Source organism: Bactrocera dorsalis, chromosome 4 (assembly GCF_023373825.1).
Source record: "Bactrocera dorsalis isolate Fly_Bdor chromosome 4, ASM2337382v1, whole genome shotgun sequence".
NCBI lineage: Eukaryota > Metazoa > Arthropoda > Insecta > Diptera > Tephritidae > Bactrocera > Bactrocera dorsalis.
This window is the reverse complement of record NC_064306.1, coordinates 7,645,257-7,661,690: the sequence shown is the minus strand read 5'-3', so window position 1 is coordinate 7,661,690 and position 16,434 is coordinate 7,645,257. Positions and strand designations below refer to the sequence as shown.

General features: G+C 37.9%; 3 protein-coding genes across 3 annotated transcripts; all 3 read right to left on the bottom strand.

Moving 5' to 3' along the window:
• Positions 1-2,423: 2,423 nt before the first annotated feature.
• On the bottom strand, positions 2,424-3,490 carry LOC105232242 (farnesol dehydrogenase). The gene is made up of 2 exons (XM_029552799.2): positions 2,827-3,490; positions 2,424-2,741 (listed from the first exon to the last, which is right to left on the bottom strand). Exons 1-2 carry the CDS (start codon positions 3,403-3,405, stop codon positions 2,541-2,543), a joined length of 780 nt encoding a protein of 259 aa, XP_029408659.1. The 5' UTR covers positions 3,406-3,490; the 3' UTR covers positions 2,424-2,540.
• A 5,556-nt stretch (positions 3,491-9,046) lies between these two features.
• Positions 9,047-10,027, bottom strand: LOC125778491 (enoyl-CoA delta isomerase 2-like). Its single transcript, XM_049456664.1, has one exon. The coding sequence runs from the start codon at positions 9,967-9,969 to the stop codon at positions 9,067-9,069; it is 903 nt and encodes a 300-aa protein (XP_049312621.1). The 5' UTR covers positions 9,970-10,027; the 3' UTR covers positions 9,047-9,066.
• Positions 10,028-12,481: 2,454 nt separating this feature from the next.
• LOC105232173 (large subunit GTPase 1 homolog) lies at positions 12,482-15,217 on the bottom strand. The gene is made up of 5 exons (XM_011213799.4): positions 15,005-15,217; positions 13,697-14,938; positions 13,473-13,626; positions 13,137-13,342; positions 12,482-13,079 (listed from the first exon to the last, which is right to left on the bottom strand). Exons 1-5 carry the CDS (start codon positions 15,104-15,106, stop codon positions 12,861-12,863), a joined length of 1,923 nt encoding a protein of 640 aa, XP_011212101.3. The 5' UTR covers positions 15,107-15,217; the 3' UTR covers positions 12,482-12,860.
• Positions 15,218-16,434: the final 1,217 nt, after the last annotated feature.

Genomic DNA, 16,434 nt, shown 5'->3' with positions numbered 1-16,434 from the left:
TCATAAAAATTATCTGTCCGCGACAAACTCCTAAACTACTGAACCGGTAATTTACAGTCGTGCAATTCCCATGCTTAGCATTATATGAGAAAGTATAGCCCTTCGTTATTTGTAAGATATTCGCAATATATGTATTTATGATAATTAACTGTAATATATTCATAATATCTAAGATAATTATCTGTAATATGAATTTATTAGCTCGATGAAGTACTATGCCATTAGGCAATCGTATCAAAAAGTTAGCACAAACAGTTACATAAAACGAGTAAGGAAGGGTCAAGTTCGGGTGTAATTGAGAATTTTATACGCTCGCAATTTGAAAAGGTTAAGGCCGGGGAAATGCTTACAAATGTTGGCAAATGAGGAACTTTGAAAATCTTTATATTATATATAAGGGAGTTAGGGGTAGTATAGACCCGATTTTATCATTTTTTTTTACTCAAAGGCACACTATTATCAGGAAAAAATCGTTATAAGTATAGTGGCCGTGGCTATCAACCGATTTAATTCATTTTCACACTATCTGAGGATGTGCCTCATATCCTTAGCGAATCTGATTTATACTGCCTTAGTGGTTTGTGATCTAAGTACCAAGAACTTGACTGCCTTTTCTTTGCTCACATACAGACGAGAACCATTTGAAAGGGGACAAGTCGCTGGAGAAGAGACACAGTGCGATTTTTCACAACTGAGGATGAATTTTCTGTAAGGAGTTCTCCGTAAATCTTAGCTTTAGGTTATCGGACTACTGTAGCGTTTTTCAGGCAGAAGTGACTGTTATTAATAAGGCGTTAGACGTACTGTTACGAAGCGTAGCCTGTTTCAGGGAAGTGGACATTCACTCCAACAGCAGAGCAGCAATATTAGCACTGAGCTAGCTAACTGTGCGTTCAAGGGTAGTCCAGGAGTGTCTGTCCTCACTAGAAATATAACCATCAGCTGGCAATTAAATCCGATGAGCTAGCCAAAGGGACTAATCTTTCCCCGCTCATATTGAAATGTAACCGAGTGGGATCCTCGTTGACCTCCTACATTCTAGCACTGAATCACTGGACTTGGCGTGCACTTAGCAGGCGCTGTTTGTTAATCTAATTCTGTGCGACTGCAAGATCCTTGTGGCTTAGAGTAGAACACAGGCGATTTTCGTAATTACTTGCCCTTAGTAATATTCTTTTTACGGCAATACTAGGTCTTCCCACTGGACATTGTTAAAAATATTGACGGACGCTAATTGTCAAAGTTTTATGCAGGTGGCAAGATCTTGGCACCTTCTCCTCTATTGTCCAACATTTGCAAAACTGAGCATAGAATATTTCGACAGTCTTACCTTCGGTGAATTAGGGACATAGCCGAAGCTGACTTTGGCCGTCTCAGCAAATTTGTGATAGGCTCAAAGCGGTTTGTCGTTTTTCAAGGGTCGTGTGGGTCCAAGTGAGATCACTGTTACGATCGACTTCTTAACCTTACCTAATATTATATATTATTTTATTATTATTTTTTTTTGTAATTTTATTTTATTTATTTATAATTTTCATTATATTTGTTTTCAACTTTTTTTTGTTTTTTTTTCTAAATATTTTTTTAATATTTGTATTAGGTCTTTTTTTTATTAATTTTGTTCTACTTATTAAATTTTTTTGGAAATATTTAAAAAAAATATTTTTTTATTTTATCTTATTAATTGCATAGTTTTTATATGTTGTTTTAATATATTTTTTTAGATTTATTTAAAAATGTATATTTTTTGCTTCGCTTTTTTTAAGTTTGTATTGTTTTTATACATTTTTTTCTGTATATTTGTTTTATTTTTTATACTGATTTTTTTTTTCTATTCTACATTTCCTCATATTTTTCGTTATATTTGTACAAAATATTTGAAAATTTTTTTAATTAATTTTTTTTTCTAGTTTTGTCTTTATTTTAATATGCGGATTTTTTATTTTTATTTTTTTTTTAATTGTTATTTATTTTTTTTTATTTTTTATTTATTTTTTTTTAATTTTTATTTATTTTTTTTTTAATTTTTTGTAGATTTTCTATATTTTTACTTTTTTTATTTTTTTCTGAATACTTTTTTTATGTTTTTTTCCGAATATTTTCAATATATTTTTTCTAAAATTTTTGTTAGATTTATAATAAATAATTTTAGTTAATTTTTTTTGTTTTTTAATTTTTTTCATATATTTATATATTTTTTTTATAGCGGTTTTTCCAGAATATTTTTAATTTTTTTTTCCGAATATTTTCTATAAATTTATTCTTAAATTTTTGTTATGTTTGTCATAAGTATTTTTTATTAATGTTATTTTATTATTTTTTATTATTTTTTTTTTAGTTTTTTCTGTTTTTTTTTTAATTTTTTATCACAACTCTAACTTCCTTCACGATTTTAGTTTTTTTCCAAAAAAAAAAATTTCCTTTTATATTCTCAATAAAATATTTGCTTTATAAATTTTATTCATTAATTATTTAAACTACAAAATATTCAGACTACGATTTTCAAAATTCAAATGTCACTGCCTCAATCATGTTGACGCTCAATATTTCTCGCGCGCCGGCACCATCAACAGATTAGCTATAGTCACATGAGGCGGCGAGGCGAGTATAAAATTCACACCGCGCGCCACATCCTCCGGCAATAAAATTTCATCTGGTTCTATCATCTCCTCCCATTTCTTCTTCTCATCCTCAGTAGGCGCGCCGCCAAAGTCAGTGCGCGTCAGGCCGGGACTAATGGTCTGCAAAACACAAGAAGGTGGAGTTGTCATTTACCATATATAAAAAAACCATGATTAAAAGAATTGAAAAGTAGAAACTGCTCACCGACAAACGCATCAGCTTGTGCGGAAAGAGTTCACGTCGCAAAACCTCGTCGAGCGTGCACAGCGCATGCTTCGCCACCGGATACAAGTTCAGCCCACATTCGGGTATATGCAGCGGCACCGTATGCCCCAACAGGCTATTCACCGTTATTATATGACACGCCTCACCCTGCGCCATGGTGGCCTGCATCAGTCTATACGCCTGCTTGGTGCAATTCACCGTGCCCATGACATTCACATCAATCACACGCTGCAGTATAGCCTCGTTGCCCTCCTCCAGCACTTTGGTCATCTCCACCATGCCCGCATTGTTGACGAGCACATGCAAGCGGTGGAAACGCTGTTCGACCCAGTGGAAGTTGCTCTTCACCGACGGCAACACCGTCATATCGCAGGAGCGCGGATAGAAGCGCTCGCGTATGCTGGCATCTAGCCCCTCCTTGAGTTCCTCCATTTGCTGTAGGCGGCGCGCCAAACCAATCACGATCATACCCGATTTGAGTAGATCCTGCACGATGGCCCAACCGATGCCTGAGCTCGCGCCTGTGACTACAGCGACCTTGTCCACCCAGCGTTCCATTATATTATTTTATTTTTTTGTTTTTTAGACGCGTGAAAATAATTCGTGCGAAAGTACCGTTGCACAACGCGCGCTTAACACTGCAATACTAAAGTAGCCGCTCGCGTTTGCGCCACTTTAAATCACTTTTTCAGCTGCCGTTGGTTTTGTTTACGCTGAGCTTTAAGCGCTGCTCGCCACACAGCGATTGTGTAAACAGCGCGCGCTGCGGCGGCGCCTTTCGTGAGTTTCGGACAGGTGGGTAGCGCTTGGGAATTAAGCGAAAAAAAAAACAAAAAAGACGAAAGCGTACATGAAAAGAAAACAAGTCGAAATGCATTCACTTGTAATGTTATTCATGCGCCATTATCGCATATTGTGCGCACAAGCCATAATTTACGCTAAACTGGAGCAGGTTTTGATTTTGGGTTCTTGAACTTGGCCGGAAGCGTATGCGGCAAGGCGTACGAAATGAAAAGTATTTCAAAGCGACTGTTAAGAAAGAGGAGGTTAAGAATGCGAGACTTTAGGCAAGAAGCAAATGAGTTTAAGATTTAAGACTTGAGAAAGGGGCATGCGTTGAGGAAAGGAAATTTCATATAAATTCACGAACGGTTGATGGATTACAAGACTTTATATATTTTTGTACCGATACACAAGTCTGTTGAAAATCCATACTAAATCACACCTCTTTATTTTTTCTAAACTATGGACGAATATGTATATTATCGATAGATTCGACCAGACATATTGTCTAGGATAGATTCGTCATACTATGTATACTATATAGACTGGACTATTGTATGTCATCATACTTTGTGCTTTTCATTGCGGGTGTTTGTTTACGTCGCGGGTCCCAAACCTCTAATGAGGGATGATTCACCTTCTCAATTTAGCTTGCCTTCTAACGGGTTTTTATTGGTTACTCAGGGGATACTGCTTTGAGCTATGTAAAATAATTATTTCCTCTCCCAATTGAATGGCGCTCAGAGAACTTTTTGCTGCTCAATGTCTTTTAAGTTGGAACATTGGGAGCTGTAGAATATATCCTGTTTCATCCGAGGTGAATTCTCAAGCGTAGGTGCCTTGTGATGGTCTCTACTTTATTACCAAGTTCATTTTTCCTAAAAGTATTGTAGATGCTTTCTATACTGTCCACCATCAACACTACTTCAAAGTAACTTTGTGGTATGCCCTGCAAGGGTTGTGTTCCAAAACCTGTTGGGTTCATTTCTTCATACAACTTTTGAAGGATCTAAATGGGCTTGGCCAACTTAGGGGAATTAGGGGTTTTCAGCAGCCCCGAGTGAGTCAACTTGTCTTCCGTTTCGTTTCCTTCTGTTCATATATAATAAGGAATCCAGTTGATATTAATCGTATTACCTACTGAGAATCTATTTATTGCCTCCCCGGAAAGCCTAAAACAGTGAAACTTAGTAACTATTGACGCTACGGATAGTCGTAATTGCCGCTTGGCTATCCGCAAGAAGGTTTATGGACTTGCTGGTTAGGGAATACTCTAATGAACTCATTTATTTTGAAACTACCTTCTGTGTATGTATTATTACGGAAGACGCCCGATACTGTTCCTATATAACCCTTTGATCAGTCGGTTTAATTTCTCATGGTTTCCTTTACTTGGTAGTATGAACCCTGTCCGTAATGACTCCGATTCTGACTCCAATGGCCTAAAATCCTGAGCCGACATTGCTATATACTCCATGAGGAGTAGTCATTCTTAAGTATGCCTGCGCTTGACGTGAATTTCAACAGCCTTTGTGACCCCACCATCGATACCTCCTCCTGTGTACCATACTGTGAGGACCTCAGATGCTTACAGCGTAGTCTCCATTGTTTTCCTGGAGCCTTGTTCTAGACATTTCCTGCAGTCTTCTCGATCTGTCAGTCCCAATCTGCGGGCGTGTGTCGCCACCAGATAGTGACCAGTTAGTATTCCGATCATGCTCCCACAGTCTCTTCTATCGAGTGCCAATAGGAATTTTGTATACTTCCGATCTACCGTTTTACACATGACTTTTGCAGTTTTACGCCCAGTTAGCTCGATCCATTGGTTTTGATTTTTTTACCATGCTTTTCTAACCAGATCGCCAAATAGACAATGCATGGGTTTCTCAATGTTGATCACGTTTTCGGGTGTTAGCTGTACACTATGCTTGGCAATTTCATCCACAATTTCATTGACCTCGATGCCTTTGTGACCTGAATCTCAGTAGAAGTGAAGTTGTGCGCTTCTTGCAATACTTTACACGCCTGCCCTGAATCCCCAGACACTTCTGCCCGGTATGCGATACGAGATTACTGTCTTGATTGCTGTTTAGCTGTCTACATAGATACCGGCTCTATAGATCGACTTTTTATTTCAGGGGTACTTATGTTTTCCACTGGAGACCGACTCTACAGTTCACTGGTACACTGCGACATCTAGCGTTTTTAGGGGAAATCGAGAACTAAGTTTTTAGCTTTCCATAACCTGAACTTAGAGGAGGTCTAGCATACAAAGTGAGCGTTCAAAATCAAGTTCTTCTAAGGAAACCTTTTATTTCAGAAGAGTAGCTTGGGTATAGCCGAACTTTACTTTTTTCTTGTCTTAAAATAGTATCAATTTGTTTCCTTTAAGGGTTTTTATCGGTGTTATGAAATTTTAGTTTTTATATTATTTAATTATTTTTTAGTACGGTAGCGTTGTTCTGTTTACAAAGTTGTTTTCACTTTCTGAAACAAAAATCACTTGTTTTTTCGCAAAACAAAAACAATAATTGAACAAAAATTATTTATCGGAGTTAACTCGCTCGCCTTCGTCCCCCTTTTTAGCCAACTCACATGCTTTCAGATGCTTTAATAAAGGCTCACATTCAGACGTCTGCGCTTTAATTATAAAAAACATATATCTTGCGCGTTTTATAAAATATTTTTTAAATATATAAACCGGCTGTAGTTAAAAAAAAATGTTATAATCTCTAAATAAACCGTTTATTGTTTTTTTTCTTTTTGTTGCAGTTGATAACGAGCCATTGAACTGACTGCAAGCTGCTTGAGTGCTCAATGCATGCCAGGTAAGTTCAAAAGCTACTTGTTATGTCAATATATACTTACATTTGTACATACTATACATAAAATGTATCGATATATGATTTTTATAAATATAAGAAAAAATCATTATTTTGCAAATTTTGATTTTATCTCGACATTTTTTCAATTAATAATATGCAATCGCTCACTAACTTAACCTTCGTGACTTAAATGCTCTCAGCTGCCTGTTCTTTACTAATGTTGATAAGCTGGCACAGAGTTGCAGAGAAATCAGCTTAACTTTTTTTTTAAATTATATGTTCTTCAATTTCTTTTGTTCTTCAATATTAAGCTTCATTTCATCGCTATATACTCTTGTATTCCGCAAATTCTGCTTTCGAGCTTTAAGTGATTTAGTATCTGGTTAAACTGACTTATAGTATGTAGATTATTTAATATGTTTATATCGCTGGACTTCACGACTTTAAAATAATTATTACCACGCAGTCTTTTTCTTCAAGATTCTGGCAACATTCCCTCGAAAAATTCAACTGAGCTTTTAAGACCTTAAAAGTAACCGAAAAGCCACGAAAAATTGGAAAAAACTTGCACATATAGTTCATAATTACTCCGTCTGTGACCAAGTTTTCTCACAATGTCAGCGATGCCAAATCTCACAATGTCAGCGATGCCAAATATTTATGCTTCTCAAATTTGGAAGAAGAACTTTATCTGGCACTTCCGGGGTTTCTCAGAGCATTCTCAGCAGCTAAACACAATTTCTATTTACCAACTCGTCATACCTTCCAAAATAATCCTTACTCCAAACTCTTATTCCTCTACACCATTTATTGCCTTGAAAAGTCTTTCGAACGGACTACTCCGTTCTATATAACTTTCAAACGATCTCATGCACTCAACGTTCACTGAGATCGTCTCTTCTAAGGTCGCAACCTTTTTCACTATGTACTTGATCTTAAATCTGTAAATACTGAAGAGGTAAGGAATTTCTAAGAAAATATTCATAACTCAGACCTCCTCGCTTATTAAAAGCTGAGTTTCTAGTGGTCCCTAGTTGCAGATTGTCGAATAATATGCTCAGAAAATATTCTCTCCACAATTCCCAATGATCATATTATTCGACAATCTGCAACTAGGGACCACTAGGAATTGAGACGAATAATTTTTATTTCCTAGAAACTATAATTCGAAGTTATTTTGATTTGAAGAGACCCGCCTACAAGTTCCCTCAGAACACTCGATTGCGTTTTTGAGTGAATTTCTGCCGAAGATTTGTCTTAAGCAAATCCTATAGATATAGATTCTCTTGACTTTATCAACTCCTTTAGAGGTTTTCCTGGAAGAGCTGAGCTATATTCTCTTCGCACTGTATAAAAATCATGGAATATTTTAGAACCGACTTAATTGACACTGACAGCATTTGGGGACGCAGAGGAATAATTTACTTGCTTATTTGAAGGGTAATCAAGTTTCGGACAATCATTCGTCTTACGGACTAAGTTTTACCGTCCTGATTTTAGTGTTTAGCTTTTTGAAGAAGGAATATATGTATTTCCGGGTGGGAATTTTTCTTCGCTATACATATATTTGGTCCTTAAACTGTAAGTGCTGGAATCGTATGATAGCTAGAGGATAATATTCATAACTCAGACCTCCTCCTCGAGTAAGGCAAAATAAATTATGCTTGAAATATCTGGCTTAATGAATTTGTAGTTATAGAAGAAGTTAAGAAGAGAGATCCTCATCTTTTGATGACTCCAAATACTTCAAGAACATAAAAAAGTAAGCGTCGTAGAAGTTTGTCTCTGTTCGGGGTACCAAATAAGATCGCAAATCTGAAACTATGAAGCATCTGAAATAAAAGTCTACTTTCCAAAGATAATCCTTGGAGCCTCGCTGAAAAACGCAACTTTTTTTCCATACTCAGTTCGATGGTTGGAGAAATATTTAAACTATGGCTATGGAGACAGATGATCCAAACCTTCCCAAGTGTTACGTCGTGTTTCCAAATCTAATCTTCGGAGCTTCGCAGTAATAGGAAACTTTTTCCATACTCAGTTCGATGGTTGGAAAAATATTTAAGCTATGGCTTCGGGGACAGATGATACAAACCTTTTAAATTATGTTACGTCGATTGAAAAGTCAGTATTTCTGTTTGAAACGGTTTGTACGACAAAAGTCTTACAGAGCTTATGTATGTTGCCGGTCCTTAAATTTAATTACTGCCTGTTGCATGATAGAGAGTACGAAGGAAAAAGATTTAAAGGTCCGTTTGCGTTAGAATAGCTCACTTGGTAATTGAAATTTAGAAAGGTTTTGTAGGAACGGATGACCGCGGTTCACTTGGTAGATGGAATATTGAAAGGTTTTGTAGAAGCGGATGGAAAGAAAGATTCCGATGGCACTAGAGAGGCGTTGAGATACAAATCGAGGAAAAAATTACACTAGAGACCTCAAGTGTCGTCGTCGAGCCACCCATTAGACACATCCTTCTCCCAACAGCGGCTAGTAGACCTAACTTTAACGGAGCTCAGTTTCAGTCAAGATAGCGAGACCTTTGGTACCAAAATTTCACCTAAATCCACACTTATTCCACAAATAAAATGCACACTTTTTCGTTTAAATATTTCTTTACAATTTATTCTTACTCAACACGCCTCCCTCTCGCCCCTTGCGGTTTACGAATGCCTCAATCGCACGTTGATATGTCGCGCCCAAACGCAAGCTCTTCAATTCACCACATTCTGCCTTTAACGCGTTCAACAATTGCGTACGCTCCGCTTCACTTAGCAGACGCTTTGTGGCGCGCAGCGACTCCAACGGCAAGCGTGCATACTGCTCCAACTGCGGCCAAAATTGCTGCTCTATATCCGTTGCCTGTATTATGCGCGCTACAAAATTATAACACAACGCCTCGTCCGCGCTCAAACGCGTACCAAACAGCAATAGCTCCGCGGCCTTAACGCGCCCCAACAATTGCGGCAACAAGTACGTAAGGCAACCCTCCGGACAGATGCCGTACTGCGTGAAAGGTGCCTGAAAGTAGGCGCGTTCCGTGCAGTAGACGACATCACAAAGCGCTGCGATTACAAAACCAATGCCAATGCATGCGCCATCGACGAGCGCCACCAACACTTTCGGACAGTAGATGAACGCTTTAATCAGCAAGCTCAGTACGTACTCGGAGCAGCGCAAGAAGGCTTGTGGATCGGCGTACTGGCGCAGTTGTGTAAGGTCATTGCCAGCTGAAAAATTGCCGGCAGCGCCCGTTAAAACGACAGTGGTAATCGTTTCACTGAACGTGGCATCGGCCAGCGCGCGTATCAATTCGTAGTAGCCGCGACGCGTGAGCGCGTTACGCACTGCACTGCGCTTGAACGTGATGACGCAAATAGGACCGCGCTGTTCTACGTCCAATTCGCCGTAATCGCCGGGCAGGCGCTTGGTGGGCGTGACTGCGGTTGTTGTGGTTGCGCTTGTTGCAGTGCGTTGCGCGTTGATTTCAATTCCAATTCCGTTCTTGGTTGCACTCATCCCGAAGGCTTAATCAAAACTAAATAGGCGAGCATCAACAAAGCGCTGCATAGCCGCGACGAAAGACACTTGAATAGACAATGGATTGCACACTTATATACACATATGTATACATATGTACATATATAAGTCTAATAGGTGCTTTGACTATGAGCGCTCCATAGTTCATCCCGCTTATCAGTGATAATAGTTTTTTCTTTTTGCAAATATATGTATGTATTTGATCAGCAAATACAATATATATATGTATGCAAATCTGGCTACTATAAAAGTTAATATTTGTATTTACATACACATACACACATACACATTGCGTCTGTTTACATTTTATTGAGATCTATTATTACTATTTCGGTTAAACCGGTCGTGGTGCATTCAATAACCTCTTGTGGGATGCATATCTGTATCTCTATACATATATTTATGTATGTATGTATTTATACATATGGATGTGTGTATATACATATGTATGTGTGCTTGCAACAGACTGGTTTTGTTGACAATTATGTTCGTTCTTTCCTTATATTGGCTTGTACTGGTATAAATGCCTATGTAAATTTCGGGATTTTGAAAAACATACACTTAATTATTAAACCTTTTATTGGAAATCATAATACCGAAAGAGTTTTTGAGTCCCGAAATTTCGGGATTTTGAAATTCAGTACTCTGAATTTTTAAGAAATTTTAGCGGAAATCTAAATTATGCACTGTTGACTTATTAAAACCGAAAGAATTTTTGAATCCCGAAATATCGGGATTTTGAAATTAAGTACTCTGAATTTTTAAGAAATTTTAGTGGAAATCATAACTATGCACTGTTGACTTTCTAAAACCGCAATAATTTTCGAATCCCGAATTTCGGGATTTTAAATTAAGTACTATGGATTTTTAAAAAATTTTAGTGGATATCTAAAATAAGCATTCCGTTGAGATTTTAACACCGTAATAATTTTGGAATCCCGAAATGTCGAGATTTTGAAATTAAGGACTCTGAATTTTTAAGAAATTTTAATTTAAATCGTAATCATTCGCACTGTCAAGCTTTTAATACCGCAATAATTTTCGAATCTCGAAATTTCGGGATTTTGAATTGACATAATCTGGATTTTTTAACTTTTTAGTGAAAATTATCGAATAAAATCGGGATTTTTAAATTATATACTTCAGATTATTAATGTTTTAGTGAAAATCATAATTATGGGCTTTGTTTTGTTTTTGACTTCGGAATTTTGAAAAGACACACACTGAAATTTTTGTCGTATTTTGATTGAAACTATTATTAAGTGCAGGATTTTTAAAGTTTCTAATGGAAATCATAAATACGCACTTCGTTTAATTTTCAATCCCGAAAAAAATTTTGAACCCTGAAATTTCGGGATTTTGAAGTGGCATATTTTGGAATTTTTAATTTTTTGAAAGAAATCGTATTTTAGCGCTCTGTCGTGTTTTTTAACTCGAATTAATTTTTGAATCCCGCAAAAGTTTGTGAATCCCGAAATTTCGGGATTTTGAAATTGCATACTCTGAATTTCAACTCTTTTTCGTGGATGTAATATTTTTTCAATAATTCTACTGAATACCATAATTTCGGGATAGTCATAATACCAAGTCGGCACTATTAAATTTAGTCGCTATCATTTCTATCTTATAACTAAAATCGCGAAATCTCAGCCATATTGTTATCAATTTGTTATGTAGGAAACCCAGAATCTCATTGAAACTCCCAGAATTTATGGAAATTAGCATTACTTATGATGTTGGGAATCGTTGTAGTCCGCTGCATCCATGCTAATCCAGAGTAATTTTTGAGATTTGTGTGGAAAAACCCCTCAATTATTTTGGTTTAGGCAGAGATTTCTCAGTTCGTAATTTGTCTAGGGTTTGGAATAAATTTGCTTCCTGCTCCAAATTCCTTTCCGATGAGTGCAGCGGAATAAAGATTTTACCTAGAATGTGGGAAAAGGCATCCTGTTGTTGTTGTAGCGGCTGAATTCTGCGAAGTTGACAGTCCTTGGCCGGATAAAATTTCCGGGTCCATTCCGGTTACGTAGACAAGACTGTCTTGGAAACGGAGAGGCATCCTGTTAGTCCGAAATGCAGTGTTCTGATATGTTTGTAGCTTCCTCGTCTGCGTTTCACTGCATCCAGGAGACTATATTGGTGCGGCGTAGTCCTTAAGGCCAGCCGGCTGCTTGGTGTATGCCAGCAACGTTTATGAGGGGTATTATAACTTCGGTGCAACATGTTTTCTTGTTCTAATTTATGCCGACATTGTAACGAAGGCTTTCCGTGCCCTTCGTAATTGTTTTTTCCCAAGCTCAAGCTCAAGGTGATTCTATTACAAAGTATAGGTCGTCTAATTATACTTATGAGCTCCATATACGCTTTTAAAAAATATATTAGACTTTATAACGGTAATATAAATATATTAAATCGTGCAAATTACCTTGCATAAAAATATATTGATAAAAACTTGGCACGATTTAGCGACACAAATTAATTGCCCACTCACTTTCTTATAGTTAATTAGTTACTTTATTCATAGTTTTTCCAATATATTACAAACAAGGTCATCTAGCGCCAATGAACTTGCAATAATTCATATTCAACATACTAATTAAGTCTAGTAATGGTGCTGACTTTTAGTTCTAACTATATGCATGATTATTGTGGCTAATTTGCCTGCGTATACAAATGCAAATACAATGCACACATATGTATAAAAAATATTCAATTTCAGTTTTATGTTAATTAAATTGCATATATATACATGGCAGGCGGTTGAAAGCCACACGACAGCTAGAAGCAATGCATTTGAAGAAACGTCAGCACTACTAGTGCTACTAGATATTTAAATATATTTGCATATAGTATATGCACTGAACCGGTAATCAATGCTGATCTAAATGCGAAAACTTTTTGCGTAACTTCTCACGCCGCTCCTTCTTGACGTTGCGCCACGGTTTCTCTGTGGCCGGCGCACTCACTAAGCTGCCGTCGTTGGCCACGCGCACGTGCGGAAAATTGCTGCGTCCCTTTACATAAGCTTTGCTGTTATTGGCGGCGAAGAATTGATCGTCAATTTCCGTCGAAGCAGACTTGTTGTTGATCTGTGTAGTGAAAGTATGTAAAATATATATTTTTTTATATTTTTGTGTTTAACTTACACGCATGGCGCGTTGTTGTTGACTTGGCAGTTTCTCTTCTTCGATTTCTTTGCGTGTACGCGGTGGGAAGACATGATATACCTCTTGCGGCACATTGGGTGGCGCCACGCAGTAAAGCAGTTTACCGTTAACATAGTCTTTGCAGATGTAACGCGCAGAACGCGATTGATCTGGTTGGCCGTTGGAGGTCATAAAGCCGCGATTGTCTGCAAAATAGAAGGCAATAGGTAAATAGTTCTGTTTGAGTCTTTCTTTATAGGCGTAGACAACGCTTACGCGGTTATAGCCGAAAATTTTAGTATTTAAGGTTAGTTAATGACAAAAGTGTACACTTACAGCCATAAGCGAGCAGCAGCTCCTCTGAGTGTGGCGGTCGTTCCTGATCTTCGCCCTCGATCGGCTTAGCTATGAGTATACCGTATTTTTCCTCGAGCACGTGTCGTGGGATACGCTCGCAAAGTAAATTCACAGGCGGCACATGATCGCGCATCTGAAATAATTATGAAAAAAAATTAATTAAAAAAAAATTAACAAGATCAACAAGTAAAGCGCGCACACACCTGATCTATTGGCAGTATGCCGTTCAATATCATATCAGCCTTGGTCAAAACGAAGCTTGGCATTACCAAACCGGGACAATCACATAGCAACAAATCGCTATCCAGGTAAAGCGTTTGAAAATGCTTTGTTTTACCCGGCGTGGCTGAAACCGACACCTTCTTCTCAATCATCAATGCATTTATGGTGCTACTCTTGCCCACATTCGGATAGCCCACCAAACCAATGGTCGTAACGCCCTCTGTGAAGGCTTTGCCGGTGTAGATTGTCTTAAACAAAGTAATGAGTTCTTCACGCGTTAACACTTTTGGGTTATTTTTGATCACTTCCTTAGCTGTTGCAGGTTTTGGATCGATTTTTTGCTCTATTCTACTTAGCAAATTCTCCACATTGTCTAATGATTTGTTGATTTCACTGGCGGCCATTTTAATTTCTTCCAGCGATATTTCCGATTGTGTAGATTCTGTGCGTGGTTTGTCAGCCGGCGTTTCGCTGTCGTTTTCGCCATCTGCATCGCTTGCTGTCTCACTATTGTCGCTATCTTTACCTGCATTTTCACTATCGTCTTCAGCATCACTTGTTTCCTCAACGATTTTCTTTAAATCCTCGGCGGCAAGTGTGGCCGAGAAGAATGCTGTGCGTATGCCTTCAGCATCAAAGTAACTCGCCCAGTGCTGGCGTTGTTGTTGTGTCAACATATCTGATTTATTTACCAATATCATATTCATCTTAGCCGGATTGACTTCCTTCACATAACGCTCTAAATCGACGTTACGAAAGAGTAGCGGATTACGTGCATCCACAATTTGTACAATAACATCGGATCGTTCAACAACACGCCACAATTGACGCCAGAATTCCAAATTCTTCTCGTATGGTGTTAGCAGTATTTCCTGATCTTCTTGTAGCAACGCCAACGAGCGACGCCACTCTAAAAAGCTTTGATTTTCAGCAAGTTGCAATTCTTCCGCTGTTGTGTCGGTCGTCCATTTCGGACGACGCGGTACTGTCAACATATTCTTGTGTTCATCGTGTTTCTGCTGCATTTGCTGTTGTTGTGATTTTGAGAGTAAGCCAACGCCGGATTTGGGATTGATGAATGTAATATTGAGTTTCTCAGCTTGAAATTCCGTGCCCGCCAGCTCAGCGGTGCGCAGGAAATCATGAAAGGACGACTCCTCAGTGACCGATGCCAAATTCAGACGACCCCAGTCGTAGCCGTCCTGAATTTCGGTGGTGTGCAGCTGTTATAAAGTAATAATATGAAGTTATAAGTTAATTGTATGGAATTTGTTAGCTCATTTGTTTACCATGGTGTCATTGTCCACTTTACGTCGAAATTGGTGGCCAAAGCGGTTTTTGATCAACGCGCGTCCGAGATCACCGGACTTTGTTTTGCTTTTCTTACTCATTATTCTATATTTATTAGTTTTAAGTTGTTATAACGACGTTTAATAAGAAAATTTATAAAAATTCAACACGTGCGCAAAATGCGCAGAAAAGTTGTTATGATGCTTGTTCTTCAATTGAACTGATTAGCAATTCACAGTTGTCGTTACGTCAAGAGTCAGCTGTTGTGCGATGTCGTTCACAATCAAATATTTTGAATCCCTGTGAGAAATTTTAAAAGCAAATTGAAGAAAAATTAAATTTAAAGAAATTATGAAAATTTTAGTAGCAAATTGACATTAATTTTAAGGTCAAAAATAATATTTGGATATATAGTGATTTTTAAGTATTAGTCCATGTTAAGGTTTTGTTCTGCAAAAATTTTATTCGAGAACTAATTCGCTTTCTATCGAAGAAAACGTCATGGAATCACGAAAGTCTCTTATATTTATCGGATATGTTAAGAAAGGCTAAGATCCAGCATTCTGAACAATTCCATGAGTCGGCTGAGGTGATGTGATCCCTGTCCACGTAGATAAAACGAGGCCTTGAGCCTACTTCTGCAAATTGCTGGGCAATCTAGAATCAGGTGTTCTAGAGTTTCATGTCCCATATCGCAAAACCGAGCGTGCTTCCTGAGCCTGCAGTCTTCTGTATAAAACTCGAAAAGGAGTCGAAATTTGTTTCGGCCGACATTAATCATTTCCTTAAACCTTGCAAGGTTGTACCCTCTCAGTCCAGCTTAGCTCACCAATGGTTTTCTATCATATATCTAACGATTCTAATCAAGATGGAAACTTATAGACTGATATCTCAAAAATTCTTACAACGAAGCTTACGCTAGATTCTATTTTCTGGGCGGTACGATGAAAGCAGGAGATTTTTTGGTTTGGTCGTTATAGCAAATACCGAATAAAGATTTCAAATATCAGGAAAAGTCCCTCAATGCTGAGTGTGCCCTAGCGGAGGTGAATGTGCTTTGAGTCAAAGGCGACTACGTATTACTTTTCTTTCTAATGAGTTGAGATTCCAACGTTTCGCACAACAAAGCCCTTTCTGTTTGGTCCTTCTTGGTATGTTTCCGATAGAAACTGCATATAAGATATGGAAAATTGTATGGAATGCCACATAATAACACCTTGCATTCCACATCCAGAGCCTTAACTACGGTCTTTTAAACAATTTTTTTCTAACAAATGGTTCCCAGCTGAGTCTCCCACGTCTTTTTGTTAGTTCATGTTCCAGAACCTTAACTACGGTCTTTTAAAAAGTTTTTGTCCAACAAATGGTTCCCAGCTGAGTCCCCCCGTCTTTCGATTAGTTCATGTCATCAGGCTGGATGACCAGTTGC